This window comes from Podarcis erhardii, assembly GCF_964252035.2.
Source record: "Podarcis erhardii genome assembly, chromosome: 1".
NCBI lineage: Eukaryota > Metazoa > Chordata > Lepidosauria > Squamata > Lacertidae > Podarcis > Podarcis erhardii.
The window spans coordinates 107897343-107915555 of NC_138497.1; the positions used below are offsets into that span (position 1 = coordinate 107897343).

Here is an 18213-nt window from a genome sequence, read left to right on the forward strand (position 1 = left end):
TGGTGGTGCATCACCACGCACATACACCAGACACTCCATAGTCTGACAGGTGATTTTTGTGTGCATCCTGGGTCTGTGTCCCTGGCAGCAGCTGGTTTCACCAACCCCGATGTATAGACGCTACTCCACTGTGATAAACTTTGGGGTTTTGACAAGTAAAAAAAATAATAATTCAATTCTTCCTATAACTCAGTGGAGCAGAACCAGGTGCATCTGCCCACATTTACTTTATGCAAGATTGGCGGCCATTAATAGAATAGTTGGAAGATGCACATTTTACATACATATAGCCAAGCATATAAAAGAGTGCATACAAACAGGATGTTTTTATCCTGTGATTGTTATGAAAATACTTTACTAGACTGAGCAGTGGAGCAGGAAGGAAGTGGTTTTGTATTTTTGTTAAATATATAGAGAAGCAAAGAAGCATATTGGATGTTGTATTATTTTCAGGGAGATACGGGTGAAGTCTAAATCAGGAAGAGCGATTTGAGAGGGAACTGATCTAAACATTCAGCCTACTATTCAGAGACATCATTCTGCAGAGAGGAAAAAGAATTACAACCATTTTGCCATTCAGTGCAGTAAAGCCAGTGCCTTCAATATTAAGAGAGCAAGCAGCATAGTTCCATTATGAAACACAAAGAAGACATGAATCTAGATTAACACAAAATACTACTGAAGCATCTATGCAATACATTGCTAGGAAACAGTTTTATCTAGACACAGGATTATTTATATATATTTGTGTCATAGTCACAATATTATATTTTGTATCATTTATTTTTCTGTACATTTAGTACTAAAAGCCTTCCCCAAATATATTATTTCTTCAGCACAAATATGCCTGTATAGGAAGGAGAGGGAGAGATGAGCCGAGGATACATTTAGGAGATGTTAAGATGGAGAAGAGAAAATTAAAAGAGCATAATTGGGAATAGGAACATTACCACACAGAGCCCTTCAGAACAAGACTACCTTGATTCTGCAGTGGCGCTTAATTAGCAACAGTTTGCAACTAGAGGGAAATTAGTACTCGGCATAGTTTAACTCAGTCCTGATTGTGCAAATAGTAGATATTTTGGAAGCTCAAGTGGTTTACTTTTCAAAAGAGGTTCTTCTATAGTGCTGGATTTGATCGGAGGCAGACAGAGATGCTCTCCCTGTCTCTTTGCAACAGTGAAGCCCACTTTATGGCTCCGTTCAGGGCCAAACTAAAAGATACAATTAATGTGTGAATGCATTTCATATATGTTTTAAACAAATAATAACAATGTGAGGGGGGCAGGAGGCAAACCTGATTAGGATTGGGAATGGGGCATGTGAAAAGGGATGGGGTCAGGGGCTAAACATTTTCCCTGCACCATGGTCCCAATCTCCAAGCTGCTATTTGTCACAAGAGGAAAGCTACCAATGTCACCAATGCCAGCTTCATCACCAAGGCAAATAGTTGTTTGAGGGGCAATTTTTTCATCAGGACCATGATGTGGGAGAAATAGCTAATCCTTCCCCATGCACCAAGGTTCTAATCAGTTTCCTACTGTGCTGCTATTTAATTCTTTTTTAAAGAAACAGACCTGTGGAGAACATCTACACGTCATCTAGTTTGGTCCTTAGACAATCCATGAAACTGTGGTTTGGAAGATCAGAATGACTTGTGGGCTTCTGCACACTCATCTCCCTTCTTGAACACTGGTTTGCAGTGTTCCAATTCTGGTTTGAACAGAAAGCACTAACCATAGTTTTGGGTGCCATAACAAACTAACACAAAATAGCAAACTAAAAGTGTAACTCTATGCAAGAAACACTTATTTCCAATTATCCAAACTATAGGAGCTGGTGCTTTAGTTACTGGTTCTTTTTTCCTTTTACTGATAAATACTACTTCGCTGTTTTTTAAAAGGGGGGGGTTGGGGTAGGAACTGACTAAGGGATCATTCATCACTAATGCTATGCCATGTCTAAACAAACCAATTAGTGACAGAAGTCCACAAGAAAGCAGCTTTGCAGGGAACCTTTGCTGAAAAGGACTTCCTCATAAGTAAACATTATAGAAGGCTCTGTCGTCATGTAACAAACACTATTAAGTGCTGCATGGACTCATCATTTTAATTCTACTTCTGGCTGATTACAGAAAAACACTGTCTCAGCAGTGCTAAAAGGTCCTAGTGTAAAAACAACCACTGATTTCAACTGATTTCAAAGCAGATCAGGCTCTATTGGTAGATCTCTCTAGGTGATGACTGACTTTTTTAGCAACAGAATAAATTCTTTACACATACACAATTATTCTGTTGAAATGAAGAAGAAAACCAGTAGTAGTGGTGCCTGGGTCCAGGGGTGGGTAACCAAGAGTGAATTTTTGTATGAAAGAAATGTGAGCCCAGTTTAATTCTGGCATTCAGACTTATTTAGCTCAGAATTCTTTAATTCCAAGGGGATATTTTGCACCTGGCTCTGGTCAGTGGATCTTGGGGTCCTAGTAAAAAACCAAAGCAAACCTCAAGTCTGCCAAACCCTGAACTAGAGGAAACATATAAAGTTTACATTGCAACGTTCTTTCGGTATGCATGGCGTATACAGATTTGTATCTCCAAGGCATGCAGGATCCCCAGATTTTCAGCTCCTTTCTTATATGGCTCACCTCCTTAGTATTCTATTAATATTCTCAGTGTACCTTCAAGGCACAGCATTAACAGGCAGGTAGGCTGCTTGGTAGGCACATTAATTGCCATCAGACAGGGTTGCTGTGGACTGTGATTGTTATAATGCTTATCTCCTGCTGCTGATTGAAGCTGGCAATAATGTTAAGTAGGAATTACTTTTCTTGGATCTGAGATGAGAATTAAGAGTTTGATTCCTGCCACCTCCATAAATACACCCACCTTTGGGTGCAGCTGGAACCCTGCATTGTGAAACTGTTGATCTTTAAACTAAAATATGCAACATCACTAAAAACAGCATTTTTAGTACTGAGCGATTGGCAGGCAGCCAACATAACTTCAAGTTAAAAAAACTAGATCCAGGAAATTATAGACCTGTCAGCCTAAATTCTGTTTCGTCAGAGTTGTTGAAGAGAATTATTAAGGCTAGAAGTGGAATCCTATACATATCTCCTCAAAAATAAATCCCATGGAATTCCATGGAATTTCTCGCAGAAAAGGGGGTGCTGGAGCATATCTAAAACAAACTGGGGGGGGCAGGCTCTTCTCTCATTCAAAGCAATCACTGCAAGGCAGGAAGGATAGTACAGTGGTACCTCGGGTTACATACACTTCAGGTTACATACGCTTCAGGTTACATACGCTTCAGGTTACAGACTCCGCTAACCCAGAAATAGTGCTTCAGGTTAAGAACTTTGCTTCAGGATGAGAACAGAAATTGTGCTCCGGCAGCACGGCAGCAGCAGGAGGCCCCATTAGCTAAAGTGGTGCTTCAGGTTAAGAACAGTTTCAGGTTAAGTACGGACCTCCGGAACGAATTAAGTACTTAACCCGAGGTACCACTGTAGATAGTTGAGGCAGCCCCAACTTGAGCAATATATCCTGTACAATTATACGTGCAGTTGCCTGTGGGTTCCAGGGGTGGGGTACTCAGGCTTCCATACCCCAATAGGTTCAGTTCTCAGGTGAACACTTGGCAGAGGCAAGTTTGTTCATGAATAGCTTCCCTTTTATTAAAAATAAGCTAACACACACAAAATACAGACATCTCGTAGCAAGGCAGAGCAGCTCATAAACATTTCCTTCCCCTCCAGCGTATGTATACAGAGACATACAACAAATGAGACACACCCAGCAGGACTCAATCAACCCAGGCAAGTAGTCGAGGTTTCATTACAGGCCCCTTAAAGCAGGGAGGAGGAATCTGTAGCCCCACAGATTCAGCTGGGCTCCAGCTTCTATCAGCCCCAGCCAGCATGGCCAATGGTCAGGAGCAACGGGAGTTGGGATTCAGCAAAGTCGGGAGCTGCAGACTTCTCACCCCTGCCTTAAAGATAGTGCCATGAAGGTTGCACGCCACCCCGAATGTCTGCCGAGTGGTAGCAAGATTGTAGGGGGTTCCAGGTGCTCGCCCAGGGTTATGTTTCTGTTGGGAAAATTGAGGTGTGGAGGAAACTAGTGTCTTTAAGAAATATGGTATATTTCACACATATTTACACCTAAAGTCTTCAGCGGAGAGGGCACAGAACATTATACAGTGGTACCTCAGGTTAAGTACTTAATTTGTTCCGGAGGTCCGTTCTTAACCTGAAACTGTTCTTAACCTGAAGCACCACTTTAGCTAATGGGGCCTCCCGCTGCCGGAGCACGATTTCTGTTCTCATCCTGAAGCAAAGTTCTTAACCCGAGGTAATATTTCTGGGTTAGCGGAGTCTGTAACCTGAAGCGTATGTAACCTGAAGCGTATGTAACCTGAGGTACCACTGTATGTGAAGTGTCTCTCTCACTGCCCCTCTCATAGTGTCAGTAAGCTCAGATCAAAAGCAACAATCAATCATGGCTCACTGTCTCTCAGTGCAGCCTCCTTCAGCCAGCACTGCATAGAGTTCTGCCTACTTTTTGTTCCCATAACACTTTTATATTTCAAAAAGGACACATTTTTCTATGACATCACGCCTCCCTTCCTGCCATCATCCTGGCAACCTCCCAAATCTCTTGTCTCTGTCCATTCCTCAGAGCAGGGGATGGATAACTTTTTGCATTGTCAATTGCCCTTAAGGGCTCAATACCTGGCTCCCCATTATTTCTCAATGGCTCTGCATTTAGCTAGTCCAGTTTGGCTGGTGTGCATTAACTAACATATGGATTTCTTGTCTGGCACAGGTCTGCAGTTTGCATTTCCCCCTCATATGCCAAATATTATCTACATACTACAGTTTATTAATTTCTACCATTCACTAACAGACTCTGGTACCCTAGATTTATCACATTATTCTTTTCTTATACATTCAGTATACCCCAGTGTGAAGTATTAAACCTCCCATCCTATTTTGACAGGCCTAAAACAGAATTGCATGGCGTTGTAGCACTATAGTAGTGAGGTGGCTTGGGGGCTATGGGCAGCCAGCTGCTCAACCAACCAACCCACCCACCCACAACTGAACAGATTACAGTAGGGGTGGAGAACTCTTATGCATGGCATATATGTTTATTCATAATTGCAAGAACCACTTTTTCCTTTATTTTGCTCCTTTTATCCTGATGATGTAGACACTAGCCCCAGCACCTATCTCTCCCCAACTGTGCACCCTTTTCTGAATCTGCTTGTCACACACCCCAATACACAACCCATTTTCAATCTTACCCAGATGACAGTATATAGGAAAAGCAGTGAGCCAGTGTGCAGTTAGGTGGCCAGAGCACACATGATACCCTGATCTTTGTATTCCACAACTTGGAGAACAGTAGGATTGGAGCTGAAAGAGCAGGAAAAGGTTTAAGTGCATAGAGGCTAAGTTTTAAGCAAGTACAAGACAGAGGACATTCATTTGCTGTGTACATGATGCGGAAGTTATAATGGACACTTTAAAGGACAATTTCTATGCTTTTTGCTGCATTAGTCAGTGTAAGTGCCTCAACTCCTCTTAAATGGAAGGCTTTTCTTACCCTACTTAATAACAGCAACTTGGGTGTGTACACGGAAAACGTTAACTTTATTAGAGCTTTAAAACAAAATAGTTTTATATTTCACTTTAATATACATGTGGGGTTTTTTAACCAGTTATCTCAGAAATCAGTTTACATCCGTCCTGCAGAGCAGACTGTTTCTATTGTTATACCTATATTATGCCTGGTTTTAACATTATTAGATTGTCTATGGATCAGGAAGTGTACTAGGCATACAATATAGTCCATTACTGTTACCCTGGCATGTTGCCCTGTGAGAGAATACTAAAGCTGAGACAAAGTTGCGTATAACAACCCCAGAATGCAATCAAATGTTATCACAGGCTTCAAATCAAAAGACCACAGCAGAGATCTCAAAGAGATGAGCAGCAGGTCATTAGAGAAAGTGAGCCATACCAAAGTCTACAATTCCAAGTGATATTGTGGCAGCTCCTCTCTCATAAAAATGTACACATGCACTAGCACATCCCATGCAAGCAACACGTATAGCATCTCTCCCTTCCCACTTACTGCCTTCCACTGCAGCTGTCTTCTAACTCTGGCGACAGCCCTTTTTTTTCCTTTTGGGAAGCAGCTTCCATCTGGGAAGTGTCAGTCTGACAATTAGTATGTGCTGAGTAACTTGCTCTTAAATTAAATGACTGACTAAACTGGGAACTATGAAGCCTCACAACTTCAGGAATACTGAATGGATTTTCATCAAGCCAATGATTCCTGTGTAGTTCTTTAAGTTTAGATATCATCATAATTTCCTGAAGTATGACCAGAGAACAGATTTTCTCTTGCAAATGTAACATACTGATTTGATGATGGAACAGAATTTTATAATGATGCTGGAAAAACCTGCTGCCTCAGTTATGCACCCACTCCCACAGATGTAAGAGAGCTACATGTCATATAGCACCTATGCACATCAGAATTCAAATATTTGTAATGGAAAATGTATGAAGGTAAGGCTACTACGCCAGGATGCACAGGTTATCTTGCTCACATAACACACTTTCCACTGTGTACCCATGTGGATGCCATTATTATTATTATTATTATTATTATTATTATTATCCATTCTTCACTCTAAGGTCCCAGGATTTCACAGCTGCTTAGTTTTAATTCTGCTGATTGTATTCATTTTATTGTTCGGTTTTTAGATGCCGTTTTAATTTGTGACTGCTATGAAATTCTGGATACACATAAGTATATAAATATTTTAAAATAAGTAAATAATAAATAAGTCTGAACAAAGCCTATGAGAACTTAAATAAAGCAGCAAAAATAAAACCAACCACATCTATTGCCTTGTTTATTTGTTTTTATTTGTGGGGCAGAACATCTTCCAAAACAGAACTTTCCCCCTAGTGCTTTTTCTTCCCTGTGGAAAATTTTCCTACCCATAAGTTCATTAGTAACAGTGAATGGATGCCAACTGCAAATACAGTACTAAGCAAGTAAAGTAAGCATGCTAAATTAGATCACTCTCTTGGGCACTAGAAAAATTTCTGATGCAAACTGAAAATTATACTATGCAAATTACCCCAGTTCAAAAATTTTCAGGAAACCTACATCACTGACCACCACAGAAAAATTACAACGGTTGAGAAATGTCCATCTGTTGAACATGCTGAACATTTGGAGCAAGAAACTGTTGCATCAAATATAAATTACAGTCCAAATCTTACTCTTTATTTGCTCAGATACAGTGAAGAAGCAGCCATTTTATCACAACCCACCAACCCAAAATCATTCTGTTCTTATTTTTAAATCAAACTGCAAAATTATGAACACCTAACACACATTTAAACAAAATTTTCACTGATTTAAAACAAACTTACTTCCATGAGGAAATACTGTATTTTCATTCCACTTACAGTATTCAAGGCGCCTTCAAAAGAAATATCTGTTACAATTTAATTTATAAGTTTAAACATTTTTGAACTTTCCATAAGCTTTGTTGAAACAACTATGGAATATTCTGCAATATGCTGACAGATAACTGCCCACTGCAAACTGGCAAAGGATCTTTACAAGTGACTGTATGCTGCCTTGGTTATTATATTCATACTTTTACATAAAAGTTAGCTTAGCTTCACACCCAAAAGAAGATGTTTCTAATCATGTAACAAGCTTTTATTTGTGTGCAATAGTATCAGCCCAGGGCATGAGCACAATAGTGTATTATACAAAAATTGGACTCAATCCAGAAGTGGTTACACATTAAAGCTGTAATTAGGCCTGAAGGTCTTTAGCTGGAAGTTTACGATGTAACATCAGCAGCACTAAATGAAATTATAGCCAACCAACAAAATTGAGGATGGAGACCCAGGGGAGTCGGGAAGGGAGGAATCCTATCACATTAACACTCTTATCCTAAAATCATTACTTGCAAGCTAGCCCAATTTATTTCAATAGGACCTAGTTCCATAAAATATGTTTAGGGCTGGGTATTAGACGCAGAGTCCACTATAAAAATTTCAATGCAGAAGTCTGAGTCGCCTACAATAGTTATGAATGGAAAAAGTGATAACCATGTGAAACTTTTCTAAAGTTATCACACTTATGCTAGAACATTAATCAGCTATAAAGCCAAGCTCCTTATTCTGAGAACAGGAAACCAATCCATGCTTTTTGTATATTGCATCTCTAAACAAACCCCGATTATAGTTTTTTTTTCTTAATCAGCTACAGCACAATATTTCATAAACTTTTGGAAATGGATGTGCCACAGAAAGTGAAGCTTCACAGAGCTTCTACGTTTTCAAATTCCATTTTGCTCCTAGATGGTCTTGTGGTATGTAATCTTAAAGACTGTCAGCGATCCAGGAACTGATTTTTTTTGTTCTGTTCTTGCCCTCAGAAACTGTGAGAGAAAAGTTTCACAAACTGTGTTTAGTGTTAAAGTAGCCATTTGGAATGTCTCCTAAGGAAAATTACAGAGCAGTCCTACACTTCCATTACGCCCGGGGTGGTATATATGCCTCTACGCCTGCAAAACGATGACCACATTCTTATACATGATTAGCCCAGGCATGGAGAGGAACACACATAAAATACAAAAATGTTTTTTTAAAGAAGACCAGCAGGCATCCATCATCACTGGAAACACCACCAGTGTCTAACAATCATGCCCACATGCAGAGGGATGCAATGAACTCACCTTTGGGACATGCTCCCAGCACACACACATCCCACCACAACATACAGAACAATACCAAAGCAAACCCAACCCATCAGCACAGGCAACACTGGCAAAGCTAGGCTCCAGGGATCCCTACAGGTTGCAGCTTGAATCCCCTTGTAGTACTCACAACCACTGTTTTGGAGTACAAAATGCAAAGGGGAAGGGGGAAAAACCCTGCAGTTCAGCACCCACATAGCTCCTAGGGTAGGATGCCTCCAGAAAGCACACAGAGCGCTCCTGGGACAAAGGTTCAAGGGCCACCCAGGAAAGGGGAAAAAAATATATTTTGCCAACCAGATAAGAGGATGAGCCAGGACATGCTGAAGTCAATGGGGATTTTTGAGTGAGGTCGTGGACTGAAGGATTATAGAATATCATAGCGGCAGTGGTTTGGTCATCCTCCAGTGTGGAAGAACTTTCACCAAATCACACAACCCCAAGTACAGGACTACACCAACCTCAAGTACAGGACTACACCATTATTTAGGGCTGCCATACACCTGGAATGGGATTTCAAAGGCAGAAGTGATGTCTGGGGAGACTATCTGGAAGGCGGTGGTTTGTTCTGGATCGAAAAATTGTTCATCAACTTTGGGGTTTGTCTAAAAAAAGCTCAACAACTTTTGAGGTGTCATGAAATATGGCAACCCTATTCACTGGCAGTTTCTTACAATGGCATCTTACTCTCTTCCAACTTTTCAGTATCAGCGCTGATCACAGCTGCAACACAAATCTGAAGTTCTTAAGGCACTTTTATCAAATATTTAGGCAAGCAGGTGCCTGGGATTCTTCCAGCCTGGAGTGGTTAGCGCATAACAATTGCATTACTGCAGGAGAAAGGCATAAGTGCCAAGTTAAAACCCTGTGCCATAAACACACAGCGTAGCTTCCAACATTCCAGAAATGAGAAGTGGGACATTATTGTATACTTGTAACACACCCTATTCTGACACAAGCTCTCCTCCCTATTGCACATTGCTGAAGGCTCTTTCTTGTCTCCTGCATTTCCGTTTTTAAAGCTTGTGAATGTTTAATGTTTAATCTCACAATGGATGTGGTTCTATGTAGTATAGCATAGCTGTACCTCAATCACAACTAGCAACAGCTAGCATCTCAATAGGATTGAAGGGAAGAATCATCAAGAGGATTGAAAGAAAGCAGTACACTGGCATTTTGTATTTAGACAATCAAGAAAGAATCAGCATTGCTGCAGTCTGGAGGCAATCATATGATTTAAAAACAAAGAGGATGTTATATGAGAATAATAACTGCTCTATAACAACTACTAAATATTTTGGGAAGTTGTTTGTTCACGATACAGACATTTCTTAAGATAGATAACTATGTTTTACACGATGGTTCTTGAGTTCAAGGAGCAGATTTTAGTCTATGTTTTTATACAAATGGATGTCATTTTGAATCAAGATAGCAGACTGAAGCTTTCAAAACTGCACTGATTTTTTGATTTCTTGGAATTCTCGAGAAACACTGGGTATGAAGCTGCTAGTGTTATCCTAGGCTCCCCTGTTTGGTCAACATGGCCTCAAAGGGAACAGAAGCTATGTCAGTTGTGGTGGAGTGTCGTAATTCCCCTCCCACTGGAGTCAAGGAGAAGAAAAATGAAAAAACCTGCCCCCCTGCCCCCACAACTATGAAGGCGGTGGTTTCTTCACCATGGAATATTCTGCACCACCAATATTGGTTCTACACCCTACTCACTTATTAGCTTTAGAGATGAGGAGAAGATGGTAACTGTAAAAACAGCATTTCCTCAACTGTATGAATAGGTAAAGGGACCCCTGACCATTAGGTCCAGTCATGACCGACTCTGGGGTTGCGTGCTCATCTCACTCTATAGGCCGAGGGAGTCAGCATTTGTCTACAGACAGCTTCCAGGTCATGTGGCCAGCATGACTAAGCCACTTCTGGCGAACCAGAGCAGCACATGGAAACGCCGTTTACCTTCCTGATGGAGCGGTACCTATTTATCTACTTGCACTTTGACGTGCTTTGGAACTGCTAGGTTGGCAGGAGCAGGGACCGAGCAACAGGAGCTCACCCCGTCGTGGGGATTCGAACCACCGACCTTCTGATCGGTAAGTCCTAGGCTCTGTGGTTTAACCCACAGCGCCACTCATGTCCCTACTGTATGAATACATTAACATTAACATTATTTAATGGCATTCCCAAAACCTCCACCACAACCCCACCACAAATAAAATAAAGACAGCAATTAATCAGGAACAGGAAACACAATAGGAACTGTCTCAAGCAATAGGCACAATATGATGTGGGAATTTTACATAACAAACATTCTTTGTATTATCTCCTCTGGAATAGCTACCCACCCTTTGGTTCCATAGCTATAGAGAAGAACCTCTGCTTCACTCAGAAATATATCGGTAAATGGAGAAGCCCGAGTTTGGAATGGGAAATCCACCATTTTACCACAAGAGTGAAAAAGAGTACCCAATGTGACACCTGATTACAAGTTCAGTATCCGAAGCAAGCACCCCCTCCATTCTGATTAAAAAGCAGCCATGCAAAGGTCACGCAGACAGTTATGGGGAAAGTCCAGAAAATGGAATTTAATTACCACCTTCCTTGTCCCCCATCCCCTTCCCCCCACTCATCTGGCATGCATTGCAAGGGGTTGCCCTAGATGACCCTTGGGGTCCCTACAGCTCTAACAATCGTTCTTTTTTTAAAAAAAAACACAACACTGAAAAGGTGGAGCCTTTTCTGGCGGGAAATGAGGAGCCCACACGTGCGTGTGCTTGCGCGCCCGCGCAGAAAGAACAGCGCAAGGGTTGCCATCCTATAATCATGCGCTGCGTCTTGAGGGCGATCCCCACAGTCACCAGTGGCCACAGGATCCGCCTGCGCGTTTACTTCTTCCAGTTTTTATTTTATTTTTATCACGGCTATCCTTCCCTTCCTGTTACCACATAATAATTCCACTTCCACGACCACCACCCCGGGAAGTCCCAACAGTTATACACACCCAACGGCCGCCCCCCCTGCAAAACGCCCGCCTGGCCTGAAGGAACCGCAGCCTCCCCTTCTTCCACTCCGCCGGGTCTCCTCACAGCATCAGTAACCTTAGCAACCTCAGGCCTCCCCTCCATTGGCCGGTTTGACGCGAGCCGGCGGCCAATGGCGACCCCTCCCGAGGCTCGCTGCTCCAATCGGGGCGAGGCGCAGGGCAGGGCGCCTTGTTGACGTCTAGCTCCGAGAAGGGAGGAGGAGAAGCGAAGGGGCGGGAAGAAGCGGGAGCAGAGAGCCTGCGAGGAGGGAGGAGGAGGAGGAGGAGGAAGAGGAGGAGGAGGAGGACTCCTCTGTGCTGCTCGGCGGTGGCACATTAGCAGCACGATCATGGACACCCCGGGGTAGGGGCCCTTCCCGGCGGGGTGGCTGCGGCCCCTCCGCGCAAGCCGAGACCCAGCGCCGGCGGGGCGCCCCCCTCCCAGCCCAGCCCGCTCCGTCTGAACGCGGTGAGTGGAGGTATCTCAGCCGCTCTGTCTCCGCGGGAAGGAGGGAGGGAGGCAAGGCAGCGCTGCGGCGGGTGCAGGAAAAGAGGGGCACAGAAAGGAGCAACCTGTGTTGCGGGGGGGGGGGCCGGAATCTTCCTGGGTTGGATGTTGGATGAAGGGAGCGAGGAAGGAAATCTTCACTCCCCCGGACCTTTCCCCCAGCCACCTTCCCCTTGTTCTTCTTAAGCTTCTTTCAAAACTCTCCCTCCTTCGCCTCTTCCCTGGCTTACCTGCTTCCTCTCCAGCCTGCCTGAGCTCAGATCTCCTGCTCGAAAATGGTTTTTGCTCTGCTCTTTTTTTTTTGCCTCCTGCTCGCCTCTCCCTTCCCATCTTACTCTGTCCCCTTTACGAATATCTGCTTTTTGTTTTTGTTTTTTATCCCCCCCCCAGCACCCCCTCTCTCACACACACCAGATTTGCCAAGCTCCATAATTAGTCCCTCCCTTGGTAAAAATGTGTTTCCTCTGCTTTGTTTGGCTCTGCTTAAACTGCCTATCACTTCCTTGCTTATTCAGCCCCTTTAATGTCCTTAAAAACATCGCTGCTGCTCAGTTTTTCTCCTTTCCTTCATCGCCTCCTCCAAAGATCCACTCATTTACCCTCTAAGTAACCTTTCCCGTTGGTTCTCATCCTTTCCCTCTAAACACCTCTGCCCTGCTTGTGGTTCCATCCTAAAACATGAGTCTTTCGATTACTCTTCCCTCCTCCTGTCCCCAGAGTGTCCTTTTCTTTCTCCCCATCAGTTTCCCTTCCTGCTCAACCTACTCCACCTAAATACCCTGCTTTCTCATGTTAACAACTTCCCTTATGGAAATTCCTTCCTCTTTATTACTGATCTCCTTTGCCCTTCCTTGCATAATTAGACTTCCCATGAATCTACCTTCCTGTATGATTCCACATTAATATCTGCCTCCTCAAATACCTATCCCCATCAAGTGTCTTTTGCTTAATCTCAGTTTTACCCCTTTGCCCTGAGAATGTATTTCCCCTCCAGTATCGCAAAATATCCCCTAAAAGCACTCTCAATACATTCTTATTCCCTTTTCTTAACCTCATTTCTTGCTTTCTAAACCTTTGCATTTCCCTCATTAATAGACGATCATTTCCTTAAATAGCTTCCCTTTTTAGTTCTGGCCTCTTCTCAGAGTGAACGTCCTCTGGTTCCTATAAAGCTTTTTATACTCTATTTTACAAGTAATACTGCTTTTCAGTATCCCCCCCCTCCCCTGTACTTTTTCATTCACTGAGCCCCAGTAAAACCCCACGCCCTTGTCTGCCTGAGTATAAGCCCCTTCAATCCTCCCCTGCCTTTTGCATGTCCTTTAAACCCTTACAATTCCCTGCCCATTCCCTCATCTTTGCTGGAATTCCCCATGTTCTCTTGGTTTAAATTTCTTCCTGCTTCTTCAGCCTCTTGTCTTTAAAAGCGGGGAGGGACAACAACGTCCTATCCCCTTCCTCTTGTTTCCCTGGTTAACCAGCTGCTTCCAACCCCCCCTTCTCTTCCTGGCCCTCTAAATCCTTCCCTCTTAACCTGCAGTCTCCCCTCACTCGACCTCGCTCCCATCTTGTATTTTCTCCCATTTGCTTGTTAGAGCCACATGCAACCAGGCTCGATTAGCGAAGCCAGAAAATGTCTGTGGCTCTCGTGCTTTCTCTTTCTCTCTCTTTCTCTTTGCCCTGGGTTTCCTCAGTAGGGGACCCCCAACTACTGTCCCTCTGCAGTCACCCTGTAGGGAGAGAGAGGGAGGGGGCAGCGGCAGCAGTGACTGCTTGGTTTTGGCTGCATGTTTGAGGAGTGCGACAGACGGTGGTGGTGGTGGTGGTGGTGTGTGGACGGAAGCTGCTGGCGCTCTGGGCGAATGAGAAGGCAGGTGTGTGCCTGTGTGTGGGAGGGAGACGCGTTGTTTGTTCCTGGAGCTTTTAGATAGTGCAGGAATGCATGGAATGCCTCGGAAGCCCGCTGCAACAGATCGCTTCTTGCCCAGCTCTCTGAACAGCCAAAGGTCACTGGACCATCTCTTGAACAGCAAAAGGGAAAAAGCCCGTTCCTGCCGCCTTGCTGCAGAGAGAGAAGAAGCAGTAGCCGTGCTGCATGCTTTGAGCATGGCATTACACAGGATCAGAGTCTAGTCAGATTCCTCCCCTTGAAGGCTACTTTTGATGGCCCTTCTAATGACTGTTGGTTTGACCTATCCCAGTCGAGCAAGGCAAGGGCTTGCCTTACCCCCTCTCTTTCAAACGTATTTTGTGCCAAGTTATGATTCAGACGTCATTCAGTTCAGTACTGTAGCATTTTGGTACATGACTCAAAGCAGAGCTATGGAAACTGAGGGAAGCCCTGCAGAAAACCGGCTGAGGACCAGAGAAAAAAATGTATTAAAGCTGTGTGGCATTATAGGAAGAGTTTTACAACATATTCGACCCCCCCCCCCACTCCCCATTATATTCAGTGCATGAAACTATAATCTAGAGATGTTTTCATATGGAGCATTAGAGGGATAACTGTTTCTTATCAGTAGTGAGCTTCATGTACACCCCTATAATGCCAATCAGATTAAAGAACAGAGAGGCAAGTGTTTTACTAGAGATGGGGCAGAGAGGACTGTCTGGTACTGTTAAATTACTGGGCGTGTCAATTACCCTTTGGAACAACACAGAATGGCAGCAGGGCATAACAATTGCCAGCATGTCTTTCCCCAGATTTATGTCTCGTAGTACCATGTATTAGGTCTATTCATCTATTGAAGCTGCCAAAACCGCTTAACTTGATATTTGTGAGGAGGGGGCTTGGAGTGGAGTGGGGTGGGGGTGGGGAAAGGAGACAAAACAACATGTCGAAAAGTTTGGGGCACAATGGTTCAGCCATAGGTAAAAGGGAATAATGTACGTGTCTGAACACGATCTAAAAGTAGTTGTTTTCTGTTTCATTTTTCCCCCTCTGCCAGATGAAAGGAAATAATTACCATCCTTAGGTTAAGAAGAAATTGTAGTGGTAGCTGCCAAAGCAAGTCCCAGAGCATTTCGCATAGTTGGCTGTTCTGACATGTTTGGGGCAGTTATTCAAAATAAGAGATGGTGGCTTGGCTATTACTTTTAATTGAAAGGTGCCTGCACAAGAGCATTTTAAAAACTGTAATATACCTTGCTTCAAAACAGATATTGCTGTTGCCCTGATAAAATGCTTTATATTCAAAGACGTCTGCCGTCTTGTATGCTGAATGCTATTTTATGAGTGATGATGTGTGCTTTTTTTAACTGTAAAACATACTTTTGAGTTTCAGTGAAATTTAAAACACGCACACACATCCCTAATGTATTTATTGTAAGCAGTATCCTGTGCATCCTTGACTGTCACTGTCCCCACTACTGTTAAATACAGCAATGTGTAAAGTCAAAACTGGAGTGCTCTTGGGAGAGTCCTAGGCACCTAATGCTTTATACGTTTTGCATCGACATTGTGCTTCTGAAGGATTGCTTGGATTACCATGTTTGGATGGAGTTTTGCAATCGTTACATAGAATTATTGTGAACCAAATGACTTATCAGACAGCACAGTTTTCCTTTCTGAGTAAAGGAAGCTGGGTGATATTAAAATAGGATAAAATGCATTTTGAAGATTTCTTATGCAACAGTAATTACCAGTATACTTAGGCACTGTAACTGCTTGATAAATACCTATATTCGTATACCTCACTCACTCCCAAATGATATTGGCTCCTCTGAACTTCCTTTACTCATTCTCTGGTGCTTCAGCCATTTCAGAGCCAGCAAATTCCAAGCTCCCTCCCAAACTTGCTCATCTGCAACCATTCCTAGAATCATCAGAACCCGCTATGTCTCCACCCATTCTCACTGTCTGATTTTGGCACTAGAGTAGCCTCAAATTCTTTCCCCCACCCCTTCCACCTCAGTGCTTTGGTGACACCAGCTGTTTTCTCACAACTACAAGCTTTACCTTTTTCTAGATATTACTCCTTTTGCCACCAACCTATTTCACAGCTATAGAGGATATTTCACCAGGGTGTTTCATTTTAAGTGGCAATCTCTCTCTTTTGTTTAGGTACTGTGTTTCAGATAATAAAGTGAATTCCTGATCTCATGACATATAAAGTATAGCATCTCCTCAAGAATGATTGAATGAAGTGATTTCATATTGTAAGAGCAATCCAATAAGATATTTTCTGCACTGAGAGGTGAAACACATTCTGAGGGAATTGCTGTAGAAGTCTGTGGTGTGAGAAGCCAGTCTCTTTATTTTAAATGTCTTAATTATCATAATAGATCTTCATACTTAGGCTTAATAAACCCAATAGCCATCACTAAGGTTTTTTGTCCTGCCAGGATATCCTTGTTTGCATATTCTGAGTGTAGTGCAACCAGCTATTGAATCAAAGGGCAAAAGTGTTCATGGCGTGGAGGGGCAGGCGGTGGGGGGGGGAGTGAGGGGACTGGAAAGGACAAAACAGAATATTCTCTTTTGTTTGACCCACTTCTCTTTTGTTTGACCTCTTGCCAGTATTACAGAACTTTTAAAAAGATAACTGTGCTACCTGGATTATTTGTAATGCAGTAAGCCTGTGATTTATGCACATTTACCTGTGTGCATTCAGCTTTATGCACTTGGCAAGAAATATATATATATATTGGAAAGGGGCAGGCATATGGGAAAAAAGACTTTGGCAGTCCTACCTGCCATTGAACTCAATGTGCTTTAGCTTTAGGTGCAATTCCTGGAACGTAACCCCTGTAAATTGTGGGATTGCTGTATTGATTTTTTAAGATTATATATACTGAAATAAGCGCTGTGCCTTTTTTTCTTTTTTTTTTAAAGGGTACATTTTCATATGCAGACAAGTTGACCCAATGCATTTTTACCAGGTGGTCTAATGCAAGGATAGGGATTCTTACCCATCTCTGCAGAATATTGACCTCATTTTCAGCCTCTCAGGAAAAATAAAGCAAATCTTGTCAATAGCTAGATTTGCCCTACATAATACATTTGTAGACTTGTTGCTCAAGAGTGGCCTTTCTGGAGGTACATGCAGTGACGGCTGTTCCTTCAAGACTCTGAGGGATATGATCTACACCTCCAGTTTGGACACTTGGCAACAGGTTGCAATAGCTTCCCAAGAACAGTTGTGATGTGGCTAACAACTTCAAACAATTATTAGTAATAAATAAATGTTTATGGCCCTTTCCAGCATATTTGTGGAACCATCTAAGGCCTGCCCAAAAACCATGAAAGGTGGAAGTGGGGATGGGAGAAGATCTGGATTATTTTTCTGGCTTCAGAGGCACAGAATAGATTCATGCCAGTGTTTCTAGCCCGGTGCAGGCAGCCACAGTATAATGCACATTCCATTCCTGGGAGCTAAGAGCCAAGGAGTGGGCTGTTTCCACTGAATTTGGTGAGGAATAAGGATGGATGGGGCAGAGGGAGACAGAAATGGAACAAAAATAGAGGATAAAGAAATGGGAGGAAACCAGTAACATCTAAGGGTACAGAAAAATATGTACTGGTGCAGAGAGGGAAAGGGGATAAAATTGGATATTGATAGACTTATAGGGTGGTGAAAGAAGGAAGAAATAAGTGAGAGTTGGTAAATTCAGATAAATCTATGGAATGGGGAAATGGATACAGAGGGAAAAGGAGATATTAGCTTGAGAAGTGGGGATGCAGAGGCACCAGAGAAATGGGGGGGTATGCAGAGATCTTTAAGTAAGCCCTGGACTTTGGTTTGTGATAGCTTGTGTTACTTTACAAACTGAGACACACACCCCCCGTTAGTGTGTCCTCCTTACATGCTGGTGTGTGGCATGTAATGGACCAAGACTATGCATAAATTAATTTTTAAATCTTGGTTCTTGGCAG

The 18213-nt window shown here is 42.9% G+C and overlaps 2 protein-coding genes across 6 annotated transcripts in view; one reads left to right on the forward strand and one right to left on the reverse strand.

Annotated features, from left to right (window-relative positions):
• Positions 1-12683, reverse strand: part of CCDC148 (coiled-coil domain containing 148) — a gene marked incomplete at its 5' end in the record, with an annotated part of 108153 nt that extends 95470 nt beyond the window's left edge. Inside the window, 2 exons of one of the 5 annotated variants that reach the window (XM_081871841.1) lie at positions 7460-7509; positions 11287-11342. In XM_081871841.1, coding sequence (XP_081727967.1) covers positions 7460-7509; positions 11287-11327 — 91 coding nt within the window. Of the gene's footprint in view, positions 1-7459; positions 7510-8310; positions 9150-11286; positions 11343-11809; positions 12183-12568 lie in introns of those variants that run through there. The other 4 variants (XM_081871842.1, XM_081871840.1, XM_081871839.1 and 1 more) reach the window with 4 other exon arrangements.
• The window catches only part of PKP4 (plakophilin 4), a 92486-nt gene continuing 86437 nt past the window's right edge, over positions 12165-18213 (forward strand). Inside the window, exon 1 of the mRNA XM_081874269.1 lies at positions 12165-12299. The gene's annotated coding sequence lies outside the window, so the exon portion shown is untranslated. The remainder of the gene's footprint in view (positions 12300-18213) is intronic.